The sequence below is a fragment of the Salvia hispanica genome, chromosome 2 (assembly GCF_029641045.1).
Source record: "Salvia hispanica isolate PSC_SH4W2 chromosome 2, Shi_PSC_v1, whole genome shotgun sequence".
Lineage (NCBI taxonomy): Eukaryota > Viridiplantae > Streptophyta > Magnoliopsida > Lamiales > Lamiaceae > Salvia > Salvia hispanica.
The window spans coordinates 36,395,048-36,414,243 of record NC_142693.1 but is presented as its reverse complement, the minus strand read 5'-3'; the positions used below and the strand labels follow the sequence as shown (position 1 = coordinate 36,414,243).

Genomic DNA, 19,196 nt, shown 5'->3' with positions numbered 1-19,196 from the left:
TCATATTTACTCTCTACACAACGCGCTGTTATCTTTGAATGCCAGCGAAATAACGGCATATTCCTTTCCTCTCTCTCACAGACACTTTAAACCTTATTTAGCGAGAAAACCGAAATCCTCAAATTGGAAAAAACAAGGCTTTATTTTGTTCATCTGCATTTGCAATTGCCGTATCAAACAAAACAACCCATCTACATTCTTCTTCTACTTGAATCCGTAAAGTCATAGCCTTTCCTTCGATTGATTCTCCCAATTTTGACCCAGTCCCGATGGTGGTGAAGTTAATGAGCTGGAGGCCATGGCCGCCTCTTATTTCGAGGAAATTCCGCGTGAGGCTCAGCGTGAAGAGCCTCGAGTGCGGGGATTGGGCGCATGAGGATAATAATGGTGGGCTCGCGGTGGAGATCAGGTGGAAGGGGCACAAGATTTCGCTGGGCTCCTTCAGGAGGAGTGTGAGGAGGAACTGCACTAGGGAGGAGATGGTGAAGAGGGTTGATGGCCCCAACGGCGCCGTTTTGGTGGAGTGGGATGAAGAGTTCCACACCGTTTGCACCCTCACTGGGCATAAGGAGAATGTGTTTAATCCTTGGGAAATCAGCTTCAATGTTTTGCACGTGAGTTGGTTTTTCCCCCTGATTTGTTCTTGAATTCAAGATTTTAGGTTTTCAATTTGTCTTCTTGAATTTTTTTACGACTGGTTTTGAAGATAATTTGGTTTAGTGACTTGCCCTTATGCTTTCAGTTTGTGATAAATTAGGTAGAGAGAGGGATTTGGTACTGATTTGACAATATATGATTTTTTTTAGGTTATCTAAGTTTTATTATTGTAGGGATTTGTTAGTTTTACCTTGACTGATTCAGTTTTTGCAAGTCTAGTTGGAAGGTATTGAAAACTTAGATGATAGTTTTGCAAGTCAAACAGACTTATGTATGTATGGTGTAAGGGGCTTGGCACAACTAACTTTAACTATGGATCATAATTGGTTGAGATATTGGATTTTCTACTGTTGGACTGGATGGATTTATTTAGAATTTTAGACTACAAATTCTGGTTCTGGCATTATTAACTTAATTTTCTGTGGTGTTTTTCTAAGTAATTATGAACTGTTACCTCTTTTGGTGGGATCTTCGTTAACTCAATTTTCTGTGGTGTTTTTCTAAGTGGTTATCAACTATTACCTCTTTTGGTGGGATCTACACTCTTAGTATGCATTATCCTGTTTGCGGTTGTTGATTCAAGTGGGCTGTTTCCTGTTTAAAGTCTTATCATGTATCAATCAACGCACTGATGGTTAAAATCGGGTAGCCTGAATCTTTCAAGTCATGGAAGATGAAATGCTATTTGGATTTTCAGTCATTGTCTCACATATGAGAATCAATGAATTTTTACTAAATATAGACTACTTACCAACATCAAAGAATAGAGTTTTCAATTTCAATTTCATTTTGCCCTTTTCGACAATTAAAGTCGTAATTTTCATTGTTGGTCAAAGTTTAAGTTTTACAATTTTCTAGTAATCCTTGGATATATTTACCTTTGCTGATTGTTATAGAGAACCATAATTCATGACTTTTGTTGTGTATCAGGGCCTGAGTCAAGGGATGAAAAACAAAATATCAATTGTGGGTTCAGCGTCCTTGAATCTTGCTGAATATGCTTCCAAGACTGAGGAGAACGTTGAAGTGAAGCTTCCTTTAACTGTTTCTGGTATTCTGGTTGAGAGTCATCCAATGCTCTGTGTAAGTTACTGTGACCATAAAGATGTGCATATTGTCTCTTGATTAATCTTTTGTTCATTGCACAGATTAGTGACGATAAATCTTTTACCTGTCTTGCAGTTATCTTTCAGCTTGCTGGAGCTTTTAGACGCGCAGGAAGCATCAACTGTGGTGCAAAGCCCCATAAAGTCTCTTCCGTCTCCTTCACCATCTGGAGAAACTTGTGCTATGGAAAAAGACGAGGTTTCTGCTCTTAAAGCTGGTCTGAGGAAGGTAAAAATATTCACAGACTACGTTTCAACTCATAGGGCTAAGAAGGCCTGCCGAGAGGAGGGGGGTAGTGAGGAAATGAGCTCTGCAAAGAGTGAGGAGGGTGAATATGCTTACTCTTTCGATTCAGATTCACTTGATGAATATGTGGAAGGAGAACCTAATGAAGCAAAGGAGGATACTTCTGTTAGGAAATCATTTAGCTATGGTACATTGGCTGTTGCCAATTATGCAGGTTCTTCGTTTTATTCAAGTGCTAGAATCAATAATGAAGGCGAGGGTTGGGTTTACTACAGCCACAGACGTAAATCAGATGTTGGCTGCTCTCATGTAGAGGATCTTGCATCAAATAACCCTGAGCAGACGTCGTTTCAGAACTCTAAACGTAGTATTTTGCCATGGAGAAAGAGGAAACTTAGTTTCAGATCTCCTAAAGCTAAAGGAGAGCCGTTACTTAAGAAGTCTTATGCAGAAGATGGTGGTGATGATATAGACTTCGATCGCAGGCAGCTCAGTTCTGACGAAGGCACGTCCTTAGGGGTAAGAAATCTTTTACTTTCCTTTTCATCTTAACAAAAGCTATAAGTTCTTCATTTTATTATATATAGGATCTTTTCTGTGTTCTTCCTTTTTTTGATAATTTTCAATTCTGATCAGTTGTTGAATATCTTGTGATGACATGATAATATGCAGCTTTCGAATTGAAAAAACTTGTCATACAGCACCTTATTACTGCAACACCAATCATAGTTGGATTTAAAAGGCAAAATCTGTCTTTGACACTTCTGTGCAGAAAAATACAAAATTTTCAGCAGAAGTAACAAGCCTATCCATTTTTTGCAGTGGTATAGAACTGATGAAGAGTCAAATACAAACCGTACATCAGTTTCTGAGTTTGGCGATGACAGTTTCGCTGTTGGCACATGGGAGCAAAAAGAAATAACAAGCCGGGATGGTCATTTGAAGATCCAAACCGAGGTGTTCTTTGCTTCGATAGATCAAAGAAGCGAAAGGGCTGCAGGAGAAAGCGCGTGCACAGCACTAGTTGCTGTTATTGCTGATTGGTTGCACAAAAGTAACAACCTCATGCCCATCAAGTCGCAGTTTGACTCTCTAATCAGAGATGGCTCGTTGGAATGGAGAAACCTCTGTGAGAAGGAAACTTATAGGGAGCGGTTCCCTGATAAGCACTTTGATCTGGAGACGGTTATCGAAGCTCAAATCCGTCGTCTTTGTTTAGTTCACGAGAAGTCATTCATTGGGTTTTTCCACCCCGAGGAGGGGAATTTCGATTTTCTCCACGGTGCTATGTCGTTTGATAGCATTTGGGATGAAATCACTGCCTCTTCGGAAAGCAATGGCGACTCCTCTATTTTCATTGTCAGCTGGAATGATCACTTCTTCATCCTCAAGGTTGACAGCGATGCTTACTACATCATCGACACATTAGGGGAGCGGCTGCATGAGGGGTGCAACCAGGCGTACATACTGAAATTCGACACGAACACTACCATCTCTAAACTGCCAAGTACTAGTCAATCATCAGAAGAAAAACCTGATGTGAATGCACAACCAATCAACTCTGAAGAAGGTACCCTAGTGACAGTAGACACGAAAGCAGTAGTGAGGGACGAGGAAGGACAGGAAGAAGAGGTCGTTTGTCAAGGTAAAGAGTCGTGCAAAGAATACATAAAGAGTTTCTTGGCAGCGATCCCGATCAGGGAACTGCAGGCAGATATGAGGAAAGGTTTGTCCTTGTCAACACCTCTCCATCACCGGCTACAGATAGAATTTCACTTCACTCAGGCCGAGGAGCAGTCGGCATCCTCGTTCCTCCAATGGATGTCCTGACTTGCGGCGCGACAGAAGAAGTTTGCTAGAAAACTGGTAAACTGTGATTATGGCTAACTTTATTTTTCCTTTTAGAAGTATAGTTTTGGGGGTGAATTGGCAGCAAAAGAGCATCCATTTCATCATTTTTGGTTAAGCGAGTCAGGTCCTTAATCTTTTCTTTTTTCAGGTCTAGGATGTTAAGTGTAACCATCTTTGCTAGGCATCTTTTTTGTTTATAATTGATGATGCTTCTCCTTTCAATTTTATTAGAGATACTTCCTGTAAAACAAGTGTTTCTGCATCTTAATTTGGTTAAGCTAATCTCTTAGCCTCTTCTTTTGTAGTAGTAGTTCCTAATTTTGGTCTTGTCATTTAAACAATTTATTTCTAGAGTAAACTACAAAAATGGTCCCTGGACTATGGGTTTATCTCGCTCATACTCCCTGAACTTTAAAAATATCTCCAATAGTCCTTGGACTAAGAGTTTATTTTGAAATTGGCCCTTTTAGATTTTTTTTAACCCGAAAATGTCCTTTTGGGCTGTTGGGTAATTTTATCTTTTCACACTTTTAACCTTTTCAATCTTATATTATTTCAATGATACTAAATCTGATATTATTTTAAAATTATCTTTTCACATTTTGCAATCTCTCATTTTATTTTATTTTATTTTCTTAAATATCAGATTTAATTTTATAAAATTAAATTTAAAATTTAGTTTTTAAATATCAATAAATTATTTAATTAAAAATTATCAATTTATGTATTCTTTCTTGACTCACAGCTATATATATAGAAATAAAATTATGTAGCTAGCTCACACAAAACACTATAAATGGTACCTGATCTTTCACTTTCGCACGTAAATGGTACCTGATCTTTATTTTATATCGTTTTCGGTACCTATAAATCACATTTTTGGTATCTGATGCAATTTTCTTCCCACAATGCCCTTTAAACAAATATATTTTCTCATTTATGTCATAGAGGGTATTTTGGACATACAAAAATTAGTACCAAAAGTGATATTATAATATCTTCTCTCATTCTCCTATTCTTTATACTATTATTATTAATCAATATTAATATTATTATTTTGATGTTATAAATTAATAATTAATTCATTTTTAATATCGTTCAAATATACTTAAATTTAATTATAATTATAATTCTATTTAATTATTATAATAATATTATTTTTATAATACTAAAAGTCGATGGTAATTAATAAATAATTGTAGTATAATTATATAAATTATAATCACATAATATTATGCTATAATTATTATTAAAAATATTGTTTTTATTATTAGTATTATTTTACATTAAATTAGCAACTAATCAATATAGCCTTAATGAAAATTTAACATTGTGAATTTTATTCATAATGATATAAAAAGTTGAATATTTTTAGTTAGGTGTTTCAACCTTAAAATGAGTATAAAATAATTTAATAAAAAATATTCAATTGATTTAATTAATTTAAATAATTAATTTATTAGGTATTTTAATTTTTTATTTATATTATGAATGCAATTAGATGTATGTATAAAACACTAAAAAGAAAGAAGAAAAAGAAGAAAAGAAAAGAAGGAAGAAGAAACATAAACTAAGATGTAGTATGTATAAAAAACTAAAAAGAAAGAAGAAAATGAAGAAAAAATGAAAAGAAGAAAAAGAGAAATAAGAAAGGAAGAAAAAATAATCACATATTTAGTACTATTTAATTGAAATTTCCAAAAATATCCTCCATGAAAAGGAATCACATATTTGGTACCTAGGGTTATTTTTGTCACTGTGTACCAAAAACGATATAAAATAAAGATCAGGTACCATTTACGTGCAAAAATGAAATATCAGGTACCATTTATGTAGTTCACTCAATTGAGAATATTAGAATAAAAAGGTATGAATGTACGTTTACAAATATAGGAATAGGGACATGTTAGGGTGCCATCATCCCTTAAAATAACACCATACCACCATTTCTAGCCAATCATTTGTACACGTGGACGAATAATAAGCTGCCACATGGCAAAAAAAAATCTGGAAAAAGACGGGCAGCAATGTGCTGGTCTTTATATAGCAATTTTTCTTGAACAGCAATATCCGACACACTATACAGCAATCTATAGATTGCTGTGTAGTGTTTGTAATATTGTTGTGTAGCGTTTATAATATTGTTGTATAAGCGGTGTCACGGTGTCATTTTAACACAAACCTATATGAATATTTAAATAAATGTTCTTCATGCATGCCAAGAAATGAAGAAACTACGCAGCGTTTTATACGGTAATAATCAATTAATGGTTACTATTATATATATACATGAAACCATAATATTTTATCATCTCTGAAATTGATTTCCACATAAAAAATGACAAAGCTCGTGGCATCTTTCTTCGCACTTATCATTTGCTTCACTCTTATTACAGGTACAAGTACTACTACTTTTATTTACTTCCTCCGTCTGCAGTCCGCGAACAGGAGTCCATAGTTTTTCTCTACAAATTTTAGAAAATGTTAAGAAAGTGAGTTAAAGAAAGGTAATTGAATATATGTTTCACATATATATACATTGATTTTAAATGAAATGTGAGTGGATTGAGTTAGTGGAATATGTGGCTTATTTATTATTTATAGTAATTATAAACCCGGACTCCTATTCGCGGATGAACCAAAATGAAAAAACGGGACTCATATTCACGGACAGAAGGAGTACTTTTTATAGCACGTATATATTGGTGTATACATGTTTGTATATACATATTCAATTTTAAATTTTAATTATAATTAATAAATTTTACTACTTATATTATAATGTGCATTCATGTAATACACATGTACTAATAATCAAATCAACAATCTTATACTCTTTTAGTTCAGGTTAGAAGTCTCATTTTATTATATGATATAGCCAATAGATATTTCATTATGATTTTTGATATAATATAATAGTATTACTATTAATTTTAATTTATTCGTTGACCACAGGTTGTCTGGCTGCTGAAAAAAAATCCAATTGCATGTTCAAATGTATGCAGAAAAAGTGTTGGTCCCAATTTTGTTGCTGGTTGTCGTGGCGCTGACAAGAGTAATACTGTTTGTTCTTGTACTTATTATTGTTAAGTAAATATAAAGAGATGAGCCCTAAAAATGAATAAAACTTATGGAGCATATATGTTGTTATTTTGTGTTATTTCTATTTACAAATGGACTCTTGGAATAAGGATGCACAATTCTCAACTTTCAATGATAAGTACACTAAGATGGACAACTACCTTGACCTTCCTTAATAGGTAGTGATGATAAACTAATTTTTAAACACCAACACGTTTATTTGGCAAAACAAACTCACCATTTGCCTTATTCATATGATCATATCTCAACAAAACGCTTCCTAATTTTATTTTTGTTGGGGTGTTGTTGTTGAACTCTTACTCGCCATCTTATGGTTTGAGCCTTTTATTTATTAAAGAAAAATAATTTATACTATAGTTTTGACTTATATGATGGAAGGTGTGACGTCTTTTTTACCTAGTACTTTAGGTGTCTAATCTTGTGGCTTTATTTGCTAGGTGTCATAGTTTCTTGTGATGATGGCACCTTGAGCACAATTAGTATACCCTAGGGGTGGGTAAACGGTTTTCGGTTAATTGGTTAACCGATAACCGACATTTACGGTTATCGGTTCGGTACCGGTTATACGTTTTGCTCTAAGTTAGTTATCGGTTATAAATTCAATTTTAATTTCAATTATATGTTTATTTAATACTTGAAGAAATTATAATTTACTTTCAAACTTTGTCACAATGGAAGAAATTGTAATTAATATCTAAATTAGAGAAAGGTTTTCAAATTTGAGATCATTTAAAGTTTAAGTCTATTAAAGAGCCTAAAAAATATACATTGCTTGTAAATAGGAGTATAATAATACTAATAATAAAAGTAGATAACAAGTTAAAAGTTAAAATGTAACCCCCCGACTTTTTCTACCTTTTTATTTGTTCTCAAAGACATCGTTTGTGCAACCAAATTTTTTTTAAAGCTTTATACGTTTGAAGAATTCGACTTACGACCAGTGAGAAAGATGCGAATGTAAACCAAAGAACGAGACATAGAATACCAACGATGGAAAATAAATCTACATGTGGGCCTAAGGAATAATTTTGTTTGCTAGCCCAATTCTTGATTTTATTTGAAGACATTCCTTTGGGAAGCCCAAAAAAAATAAAAATCAATTAGTTAATTCAAATTTGCAGTCAACTACTTGGTCAAACATAATCCTCCTAACTGTTGAAAAGAGGAATATTGAGAAAAGGAATGTTTGGTTTCCATGGATTATTAGAGTTTCAAGAACTAGACATTGAATTGTGCCTTGTTCCAATATTAGTAGTTCCAAGGAACACATTTATTGTAGTACTTCAAGAGTCTCCTAACATCCCTATAAATATATGGGTGTTGGGAATCTTTCAATCATCCGATAAAAATACAATTCATATATTCCTTTTGCTTTCTTCTCTAAATATTGCTATCCTCTCTAAATATGATGCCTATACCATTTAACATGGTATCAGAGCGGGTTTGGACTCAGAATAGGTATCATCATCGTCCTTGATACCTTTCTCGGCCCTTTCCCGTTTCTTTCCTTTCTAAATTCTTTCTTTCCTTGTACCTGTACCAACAAGCCAAAATGTCAGAAGATCACCAAGTAACAGAAACTACAAATCAGTCCATGGCGGACGAATTTGCCCGGCAATTTGCCAATTTTATGTCAATAGTTTTGCGATAAACCAACCCTCCTCAAATACAACAGAAACCACTGCCGTATCATATAAGATTGATACGCAGCCCCTCAACATCGGCGGAAATATATTGAACGGAGAAAATTACGGCCTTTGGTCCGTGCTTATGAAGACGGCGATAAGTGGTCGGGGAATGGTCTCTCACGTCATCGGAGTGCCTCCTCCCCCACCACGAACCGATCCAGCCTTCTCACAGTGGCAACAAGCCGATCACTGTGTGTTCACTTGGCTGATTCAGAACATCGAATCTCGATTAGTCAGTCGGGTTTCACAACATCCGACAGCTAAGCATATCTGGGATGCTTTGGCGGTCACTTACGGGAGCGGAGGAGATAAAATCCAGGTGTATGATCTCCAGTTCAAAGCCACAACACTGAGACAAGGAAGCAGTTCATTAGAAGAAATATGGAGCCGGTTGGGAGAAATTTGGATCTCAATTGACCAAAAACAGAAGAACCCAATGAAATATCCAGAGGATATGGAGATTCATGAAAAATTCATACAAGATCAGAGAGTATGTCAGTTTCTCTATGCAATTGACAACAAATATGAAACAACCAAGAGGGAGATATTGAAAATGGATCCACTTCCCTCCGTTGACTACGCGTACAATCTGATTCAGCAGGAGGAGACACGTCTCCAAGTTTTACAGCAGGCGAACAACGGCGGAGCAGTTACCACAGATGGAATCGGAACTGGCCTCGCCATCCGAGGGTGGCAGAACCAGACCGGCAGCTCCCGGGGTGGCGGCCGCGGCAGCAATAGTGGTGTTCGCGGCGGTGGCAACAGCAGGAGTCAGCGAAATTATGAAGAAGACAAATCAAAATTAGTGTGTTCCTACTGCAGACGGAAAAGACACACAAAAGATTCATGCTTTGAACTAATTGGATATCCGGATTGGTGGGAAGAAAAGCACGGCAAGCCGCCGCCACCGCAAACACCCCGGAACCGCGGTGGAAACGCCGCTGCAGCAGTCAGAGGCACCGCCATCAACGGTGGGCAAGGGGTCGCGCAGACCAGCGCCGCTGTCCAGTCAAATGGAGGCGAAGACGTCGCAGCTCAGCCGACGAACACAATCGGGGCGGCGAACTTCGTCGCCGGCGGGAATGGAAGCGTTATTCAAGATTGGAGTGGAGAATTGTTGGAGGAGGAGGCGGCGGATCCTTTAGGTAAATTAAGGTTAGGGGGCTCTTTTATTAGAGACCCCCAAGCTTCTGGAAAATTGCTGGTTTTACCCCACCAAAGTCTTGAGCCTCAATTATTCCCCAAACCTTACAAGAAATTACAAGATATACCCCACAAAAATATCCACTCTCAATTACCTCCCAAATCTTTTGAAAATTCCATAAATGCTCAAATTCCGTGCCAAAATCGATTTCAGCCCCTCGAAAAACTTGGATTTGCGTGTGCAGTATCTAATAGCCATGAAAAAAATGATAAATGGGTTTTTGACTGTAGGGCAACCGATACCATAACATATGATGCCTCAGACCTCACCAATCTTCAGAAACCTCAAAAATCTCATATTCAAACTGCCAATGGAGAATTTACAGTGGTTGAGGGGGCAGGAACTGTTAACATTTCACCTACTCTGCAATTATCGAATTGTCTCTATATTCCTTCGATGTCACATAAATTGTTATCCATTAGTCATGTCACAAAGGAATTGAATTGTACGCTCCTAATGCAGCCACAATTTTGTCTATTGCAGGATATTCGAACCGGGGAGATAATTGGACGTGGCACTGAATGCGATGGGCTCTATTACGTGGATGAGATAGCTCAAAAAGGGACTGCCATGCTAACTCACGGATCAGCTGATCGGAAAGCTTGGCTTTGGCATCGGCGTTTGGGTCATCCCTCTATCGGTTACTTAAAATTGTTATTTCCTAGTATTACTCCTAAGCATGACATGTACTGTGAAACTTGTCTTTTATCCAAAAGTCATCGAAACTCTTACCCTTTGAGTAATACTCGTGTTGAAACCCTGTTTGCCTTAGTCCACTCTGACGTTTGGGGGCCCGCACCAGTTATTGGGGGGCAAGGTCTTCGATATTGCTTAGTTTTTGTAGATGACTATACCCGCATGACTTGGGTTTATTTCATGAAACAAAAGTCTGAAGTTTTGTCACACTTTACCCATTTCTATAACCTTATCCAAACTCAATTCCACAAAACCATTCAGGTTCTTCGGTCACATAATGGGGGGGAGTTCGTTAATTCAAGCATGAAACAATTCTTCAAAAACAAAGGCCTTATACACCAAACCACCTGTGCTTATACTCCCGAACAAAACGGTGTGGCTGAAAGAAAAAATCGATCTCTCCTCGAAATGACTCGTTCTATGCTTATCGAGTCAAAAGCCCCGAAACACTTCTGGCCAGAAGCCATTGCCACATCAGCCTATCTCCTAAACCGATTGCCCACAAGTATACTCAAACACAAAACTCCCTTACAAGTCACGTCCACCCTCACAAAAATCCCTCCACCTTTGACTCTTGAACCTCGTGTCTTCGGATGCTCCGTTTATGTCCACATTCCTAAACATGAGAGAACTAAATTATCCCCATATGCTATTAAATGCGTTTTTGTAGGATATGGGGTAAATCAAAAAGGGTATAGGTGTTTTGATCCAAAGTCCAACCGCATGTTCGTTACAATGAACTGCAACTTTCTTGAAACTGAGTATTTCTTTACCCATCTTAGCGGTCAGGGGGAGGGTAATGTTGGGGATAACAATGACCCGCTAAGCTGGATCTCAATGTCAATGCCAACGCCAAGTAATCCCGAGGCAGGTCTAACAGAGAAAGCAGTAAGTAATTCCGCTGAGCAAGTCTCTGATTTGGTAGAGTCTATTGTGCAAAGTGACATCGTCTCAAATAATTCCCCGTTAAGGATATCCAATGTAAGTAATCCTGTGGATACAGATAATTGTTTCGCTAACACTGTGAGTACAGAAGAGATAGAAGATCCAATTGAGGAAGTCGAGGTCGAAGGAGTTGATTCTGATACTGGGAGATACATACTTCCATCAAGGATAAACAGAGGAGTTCCACCCAAAAGATATACACCAGAAAAGATTGAAAGAAAAAAGCGCTACTCTATTGTGAACCTAGCCAAAGGTCATTTATCAGAGATGGCTCGGGCTTTCGAGAATGCACTATATGAGGAAGAAGAAATACCACAGACATGGGAAGAAGCTATGAAACACGAACATTGGAGAGAAGCAATGAAGAAAGAGATTGATCCACTTCTTCGAAATCACACATGGGAGAAATGTGTTCTACCAAGAGGAAAGCAACCAGTTGGTTGTCGATGGGTCTTCACTATCAAAAGAAGACCCGATGGCTCGATAGAAAGGTACAAGGCACGACTTGTCGCGAAGGGCTATACTCAAACATATGGAGTAGATTATTCTGAGACATTCTCTCCAGTAGCCAAGATGAACACTGTCCGAGTATTGCTATCTATTGCTGCTAATAGGGATTGGCCATTACACCAGTTCGATGTGACGAATGCCTTCCTGCATGGTGAGCTGAAGAAGGAAGAGGAAGTGTACATGGAGGCACCCCCGGGTTTTGCAACAGATTTTGAAGTAGGTGAAGGATGCCGATTGAGGAAGACCTTGTATGGATTGAAGCAATCCCCAAGAGTGTGGTTTGGGAAGTTTTCCGGGGCAATGATCAGCTATGGATATACACAGAGCAATTCAGACCATACTCTATTTCTGAAGAAGCGAGGTGATAAGATAACATGTTTAATCATATATGTTGATGATATGATTATTATAGGGGACGACTTAGAAGAGATTGAGGATTTAAAGAAGAATCTATTTCAAGAATTTGAGATGAAGGACTTGGGGAATCTCAAGTATTTTCTTGGGATTGAAGTGCTAAGGTCAACCAAAGGAATTTTTTTGTGATAAAGAAAGTATATCTTGGACATCCTAGCAGAAACTGGTCTACTGGAATGTAATATTAGAGTTTGTATACTAGAAATCACGTTTCGAGTGATTGAATACTGTAAAACTCTTATTTTATTTTCCAATAAATAAAACAGATTATTTTTTGTCATAATGTTGTTATGTTTTACATTTAATGAATGTTAATGCATGTTTAAATGTATAAGTTAACTTAACAAAGTCTAAGTCTTTGTTTTAGTAAACCGGTTGTGGGCGTCATCCACTTTAAGGTAATACGGTCAGTTCTAAACAAAGAAAAAGATGAATTTCACAACCTAGATGGAATTTGACTATCCATCGAGAAAGGTTGCAATGTCAGTCCGCATATTTCTAAGCCTTACTGAAATAAGATGACATTGGTGTGGTATAGCACTGAACGGATCTAACAGCAAGACTTGCCTTAGGCTATATACTGAAAGGCGAGGTCTTGATAAATATTTATTTCTTAATCAATGTAGGTTAGCATTGAGCATTCGGTATTGATTATGCACTACTTTGACTTATCAAATGGTGCGGGTTTTTCATAACCCAATTATCCTGATATATTGGGTAGTGGTGATCAATATCTAGCGGTGCTAGGATTGCTATTATATTGAATCGTGCGCGAGCTGAGTCTCGTTTGATAATGTCCTCAAGAGGAGCGTGAAACAAGGTTTTATTATTCGGAACCTAGCTAGTTGGAGTGTGATTACTCTATGAATAATAAATAAGCGTTTCATGCTAAGTCCACTCTTAGAATTAATAAGAAGTTAATTAATTAAGTCAATAGCAGACATTAATTAATTAATGGACATTTTAATCTTAAGCACAGGAAATGAAAGTTAAACGGAAACTCGGATTACTTGTAATTTCGGATTTGGATGGGGAGAGTTCAATATTACTTCTGTAGTGGCTGCTCGTAATATTCCAATTATAACTTATATTAAATTGTGGGTTCAATTTAATTAGTAAAAAGTAAATTGGATGAGCCCATATCCAAAACCTTCCATAGATCCCTGTCTGGGCCCAAAAGGAACTTAATATAAATAGGAGAATAAAGGAGACAGAAAAACACAATGTTTCATCATTGTAATTTTCGAAAATTCCCCTTCCAAGCTGAGGAGATTTTTGAATTCCTCTCCTATTCCAAAAAGGATTTCTTCTATCTTCTTTATTTAATTCCTAGTATTCTAGTAAGATCAGCCCACACTGATATTGGGATGCAGTTCGGGAACCAGAGAGAAGATTTGTGGTCTAGTACTCAAAGCATCACGTGGAGAAGAAGCTAGCCATCTTCAATTCTTTGGAGAATTAATTAGGTATTTTTTCTGCTCCGTAGAAAAGCATGTTTTAGGTTTTAATATTCTTAAAGCATGATTAATTCAAGTTATGAGCACGATACATGTGATAATTACGCGAATAGGTTTTGTCTAAATAATCTGCTAAATAGATCTAATTATTATGTGATTGTTATTTACGCGTCCGCTTCCGCTGCCAGTTCCAACATGTAAACCAGCAGACACTCCTATGGCAGTTAATCATGGATTACAAATCAGAGAAGGAGCCGAGTTGACTGATCGTAGTCGGTATCAGCGACTTGTTGGAAAACTCATTTATCTCTCGCACACTAGACCAGATATTGCCTATGCAGTGGGGGTCGTTAGTCAATTCATGCATAAGCCACAGACGGATCACATGGAGGCAGCACTTAGGATTTGTCGGTATTTGAAGGGAACTCCAGGACATGGAGTGTTATTCGCTAAAAATGGACATCTTGAGATTCATGGTTATACAGATGCTGACTGGGCAGGAAACCGAATGATAGGAAATCAACAGCAGGCTACTTTACCTTTGTTGGAGGTAACTTGGTAACATGGAGAAGCAAGAAGCAGAAGGTGGTGGCTCTTTCGAGTGCCGAAGCAGAATTTCGTGGGATTAGAAGTGGGTTGACCGAGATTTTGTGGCTAACGAGATTGATGAAAGAGATTAGTCTCTCTCCTAGCAAGTGCCAATTGTACTGTGATAACAAAGCCGCTATTAGCATCTCACAAAATCCAGTACAACATGATCGAACGAAGCATTTGGAGGTTGATAGACACTTCATCAAAGAAAACATTGAAAATGGAATTGTTGAACTCCATTTTGTTCGCTCAGAAGATCAACTTGCTGATATCCTAACTAAAGCAGTCAACTCAAGGAGCTTTGAAGATGTGCTTTCCAAATTGAGTATTGGAGATCCCACTACTCAATTTGAGGGGGAGTGTTGAAAAGAGGAATATTGAGAAGAGGAATGTTTGGTTTCCATGGATTATTAGAGTTTCAAGAACTAGACATTGAATTGTGCCTTGTTCCAATATTAGTAGTTCCAAGGAACACATTTATTGTAGTACTTAAAGAGTCTCCTAACATCCCTATAAATATATGGGTGTTGGGAATCTTTCAATCATCCGATAAAAATACAATTCATATATTCCTTTTGCTTTCTTCTCTAAATATTGCTATCCTCTCTAAATATGATGCCTATACCATTTAACACTAACCCCATCCCCAATCGGTTTTTCCCCATATCTCAACTCCCTTAAAATCTCCAACCAAATATCTTTTAACTGCATACATATATCGTTCCCACAATCTCAGCCAGTGCAGTTTTCTTCCTTTCCAACAAAGGTAAAATCTTCCACTTCAACTCAGTGTAAACAAATCTTGGGATATTAAATCCATGGCACCATATTTTTCTTGTCACAGTTGAGAGGAAAAGGAAATACCGAACAGCCTGTGAATCCAAATTCTCCCTGCAATCTCAATTTATTCCGTGCTATAAAGGTATACCCTCTAAATCTCTGAGATCCACCACATTGGTTGCATATTTTTTTCAATAGTTCACAGCCTCGGAATTCTTGAAAACTATTGAATGATTCATTCTTGTTCAAAGACTCAACCTTAAGATTGGCCTTTTTCCCAACTACAAAATGTAATACTCTAAATAACAATTAGAAGAAAACTTAATAAAAGGGGAAAGGGTAAAACGTAACTGAACATCGTGACTCTCGGCGACGACGGAGATGCTGGTGCCGACAGACGCCGGTGAATTGCAGAAGCAGCGGTGAGCGAGAACTTGGATAAGGAAGAGAGGAATAAGAGATGGAAGTTGGGATTTTTCTATTTTGTGAATTGTAGAAGGTGAGAGAGAGAGAGAGAGCGCGAGTTTAGGAAGAGACAGAGAGTGGTGAAGTTTGATAACTAGAGAGAGAGGGAGAGAGTTGTTTTGGGTTGATGAAGAAGACGTGTGGCGATGGCTGGGAGTATATAGGAGTATTATTTACTCCTTTTCCTTGGTGTACAGATACAAGTGTTGGGTAAGGGAGTATAGACGTTTAGTATGAGGGAGTATATTTTGGTTTTGTCTTTTTCTTTGGGTTTAAATAATATTATTTGGCTAGATGACTAGTTTTTCTTAAATAATTGGACTAAGGTGCAATTTGTAATGGAAACTCTTGTTAGGCTCTTTGCTTAGTGCTTATTGGAAGAAATAGTAATGTTTGAGCTGTTTTGTTTAATCCGGGGATCTATTTTGTTGATAAAAGAATGAAGGATAATTCAAGCACAGGATGCATGCATTTTAAATTAAGTTATTTTGCAAAGTCTAATTTTTGCATATTATGTTCTTTTAAAAAGGGTGATTTTTGCATGCTATTTGAGAACGAAACGGAAAGACGAATTGAGGAGTTAAGCTTGTGAGGTGGGCTTTCTTTTTAAATAATGGTAATGCCCTAAGTATATTTTTATGGGAAAATGAATATTTGTCATGCCGTGTTTTGTTTTATCTATGAAACCTATCTGCTGTGGCTTTTGCCATCTATGGATAATCGAATTCGGGTCTGACTAGGGAGTGAGTCCCTACTCAGGCTAGTGTACACCAATGGGGATCGCGAGCTGTCTTTTGGGTCGGCCGGTCTAGTGACTTGGAATGTGGCCACATTCCTTGTCATCAATGGATCAGATATGGTAGACATCTATGGGAAAATGACTGATCAGTCGAATTTTATGATGGAAATGATTTTAGTGTCTTGGGTATTTTTTTTCCAAAGTTAAAACCCAAGGTCACTCAATGGTGGCATGATAAATACTTTTTATAAAATGTTTTCGGCACGAGTCCACTGAGTGCATCAAGTACTCAGCCCTGCATTTGTTTTAAAAATAATGTGCAGGTTGAGTTGTGACGAGCGCGGTGGGTGTTGAGCAAAGTTGGTGAAGATTTGTGTTTGCTGTTGAATATTCCGAATATATTATGTCTTCATACATAATAGTATTCTTCTCTCGAATGCTTCCGCTGAATATTGTTTCTTTTGAGTTCGTGTATTGTAGAGATAATATTTTTTTGAGTTGTTGATTATTGAGATACTCTGATTGGAGCTATTCCCATTTATATCGAGCTTTGGTTGAGTTTTGTTGTTTTCCCCTTTCTTTTCCGCTTCTTTAATCCTCCCCTAGTCGCGATTCACCGTGTTTTCTATCCTTAGAAAATGCGGGCGTGACAAAACCATAAACAATTTTAATTTATATTATATTTTTGTTTAATAATAAAAGAAATAGTAATTTACTTTCAAATTTTGACACAATAGAAGAAATTGTAATTTACTTCCAAATTTTGTCATAATAGATGAAATTGTATTTTACTTCCAAATTTTATTAAAGTCTCATAAGTCATAATGCAATGTTAAAAAAAAGTCAATTTTAATTTGTGTCACTATCAAATATCTCAAAGTCAAGTGTCTAAACATTATTTTAAAAATAAGATCTCTTAAAGTTAATAAAGTGCTTAAAAACTACTCCCTCCGTCCACGATTAAATGTCACGTTTCTAAAGGGCGCGGGTTTTAAGAAAGTGTTTGAGTGTGTAATAAATGGAGTGTGATAGTGGAATTTGGGACTCACTTGATTGCAGTTTTGAATTAAAGTGTAGAATCTATTTTTTTTAAAGTCATTTAAAATTTTCATTATTCATAATTCTATTTATTCCTAGTTTTCAACAATAAATAAAAATGAGAACACAAAATTCATAAACAAAGCCTTCCATTCCATAACCTGCGAAAATTGTTTCAAATACAAAGGGGGAATCTGAAAATTTTAATTTCCCTCTTAGACATTTTAGAGGGAAATTTGAACTAAATTTTGGACTTCAAACTACCTGTAAATACATTAACAATGTGCATTTAACACAACTCCTACCAACCTCCAAACTCAAAAAACTCCCAAAAAAGTGGCATTACATTCAAATTAGCATTTCCCTCAAAAAAATTTCATGATGATCAGCCAAGGCAGTCACAGGTCCTAACCAGCAACATGAAGAACTTGGTGGTGCAGTTCCTCCTCAAGCACAGCCATGCAGGAGTGCTCAAAAGAGGTGCTGTTATGGTGGCACCAGAGGAGTTTAGCATCAGCAGAAAGACAGTATACAGGCTGTGGAAGGCAACAAAAGATCAGATGCAGCGGGGGGAACCTGCAATAATGGAAGGAAAGCTTAAAGGATATCAACATGTAGATAAAATAAATCTTGATGAAGATAAGGTCAGAAATCTGTCAACACTTCAAAGGTCTTCAATTAGAAACATGGCATGTCATTTGTCTGTCAGCAAGACCATAATTCATAACTGGATTAAGCAAGACAAACTAAGGCCTCATACAAATGCTATCAAACCTGCCTTGACTGAGCTCAATAAATTAGCTAGGTTGAAATGGTGTCTTACTCAACTTCAGCCATCCATAACTCAAGGAAAAGTTCAATTTCATGGCATGCACAATATAGTCCATATTGATGAAAAATGGTTCTATATGACCAAGACATCAGACAGGTATTACCTCTTGCCGGATGAAGATGAGCCATATAGGTCATGCAAGTCAAAGAGGTACATCACCAAGGTGATGTTCATGTGTGTTGTTTCTATGCCACAGTTTGACAGTGAGGGGCAGCCCACATATGATGGTAAAGTGGGAATATTTCCCTTCACTGAATCTGTTCCAGCTCAAAATAAATCAAAGAATAGAGATAGAGGGACCTTGGAAACAAAGCCAATTAAAGCACTCAACAAGGAAGTGGTGAGGGGCTGCATCATCCACAAGGTATGCAATTTTTTTCATACTATCAGATCTTACCAACTTAGTATAGATCATCATTTAGTTCCTTAAGTGTTTTTCATGACAGATCATACCTGCAATTAAGGCCAAGTGGCCTGATTGGGCAAGTAAGGAGATATACATACAGCAAGACAATGCTACACCGCACATAACTGCCAAAGATCCAGAATTTCAGGCTATTGCCAACTCAGATGGATTTAAAATCCATCTGATTTGTCAACCACCAAATTCACCTGACACTAACATATTAGACCTATGATTTTTTAGGGCTATACAGTCATGCAGCATGAGAAACCATGCAGGAATATGGATGAACTGGTGGAAAATATATGCAAGGCTTATGAAGAGCTGACACCACAAACCCTCAACAGAGTTTTCCTCTCCTTGCAGGCTTGCCTCACCCAGATCCTACAATTCAGAGAGGACAACAGCTACAAAGTTCCACACATGAACAAGGATAGGCTTGAAAGAACGGGGGACTACCCAATGTGCTAG

At 37.2% G+C, this 19,196-nt stretch overlaps 3 protein-coding genes and 1 long non-coding RNA gene across 4 annotated transcripts; 3 read left to right on the top strand and 1 right to left on the bottom strand.

Annotated features, from left to right (window-relative positions):
* On the top strand, window positions 1-4,150 carry LOC125194144 (uncharacterized). The gene is made up of 4 exons (XM_048092202.2): window positions 1-614; window positions 1,588-1,740; window positions 1,840-2,529; window positions 2,833-4,150. Exons 1-4 carry the CDS (start codon window positions 270-272, stop codon window positions 3,838-3,840), a joined length of 2,196 nt encoding a protein of 731 aa, XP_047948159.2. The 5' UTR covers window positions 1-269; the 3' UTR covers window positions 3,841-4,150.
* Window positions 4,151-8,182: 4,032 nt separating this feature from the next.
* LOC125210848 (uncharacterized) lies at window positions 8,183-8,757 on the bottom strand. Its single transcript, XR_007174412.2, has 2 exons — window positions 8,621-8,757; window positions 8,183-8,497 (listed from the first exon to the last, which is right to left on the bottom strand). It is a non-coding gene; the product is annotated as an uncharacterized LOC125210848 (long non-coding RNA).
* LOC125210758 (uncharacterized) lies at window positions 8,734-10,598 on the top strand. Its single transcript, XM_048110380.2, has 2 exons — window positions 8,734-9,796; window positions 10,339-10,598. Exons 1-2 carry the CDS (start codon window positions 8,734-8,736, stop codon window positions 10,374-10,376), a joined length of 1,101 nt encoding a protein of 366 aa, XP_047966337.1. The 3' UTR covers window positions 10,377-10,598.
* A 3,496-nt stretch (window positions 10,599-14,094) lies between these two features.
* LOC125194136 (uncharacterized) lies at window positions 14,095-19,196 on the top strand. The gene is made up of 4 exons (XM_048092190.2): window positions 14,095-14,427; window positions 17,880-18,686; window positions 18,769-18,876; window positions 18,969-19,196. Exons 1-4 carry the CDS (start codon window positions 14,095-14,097, stop codon window positions 19,194-19,196), a joined length of 1,476 nt encoding a protein of 491 aa, XP_047948147.2.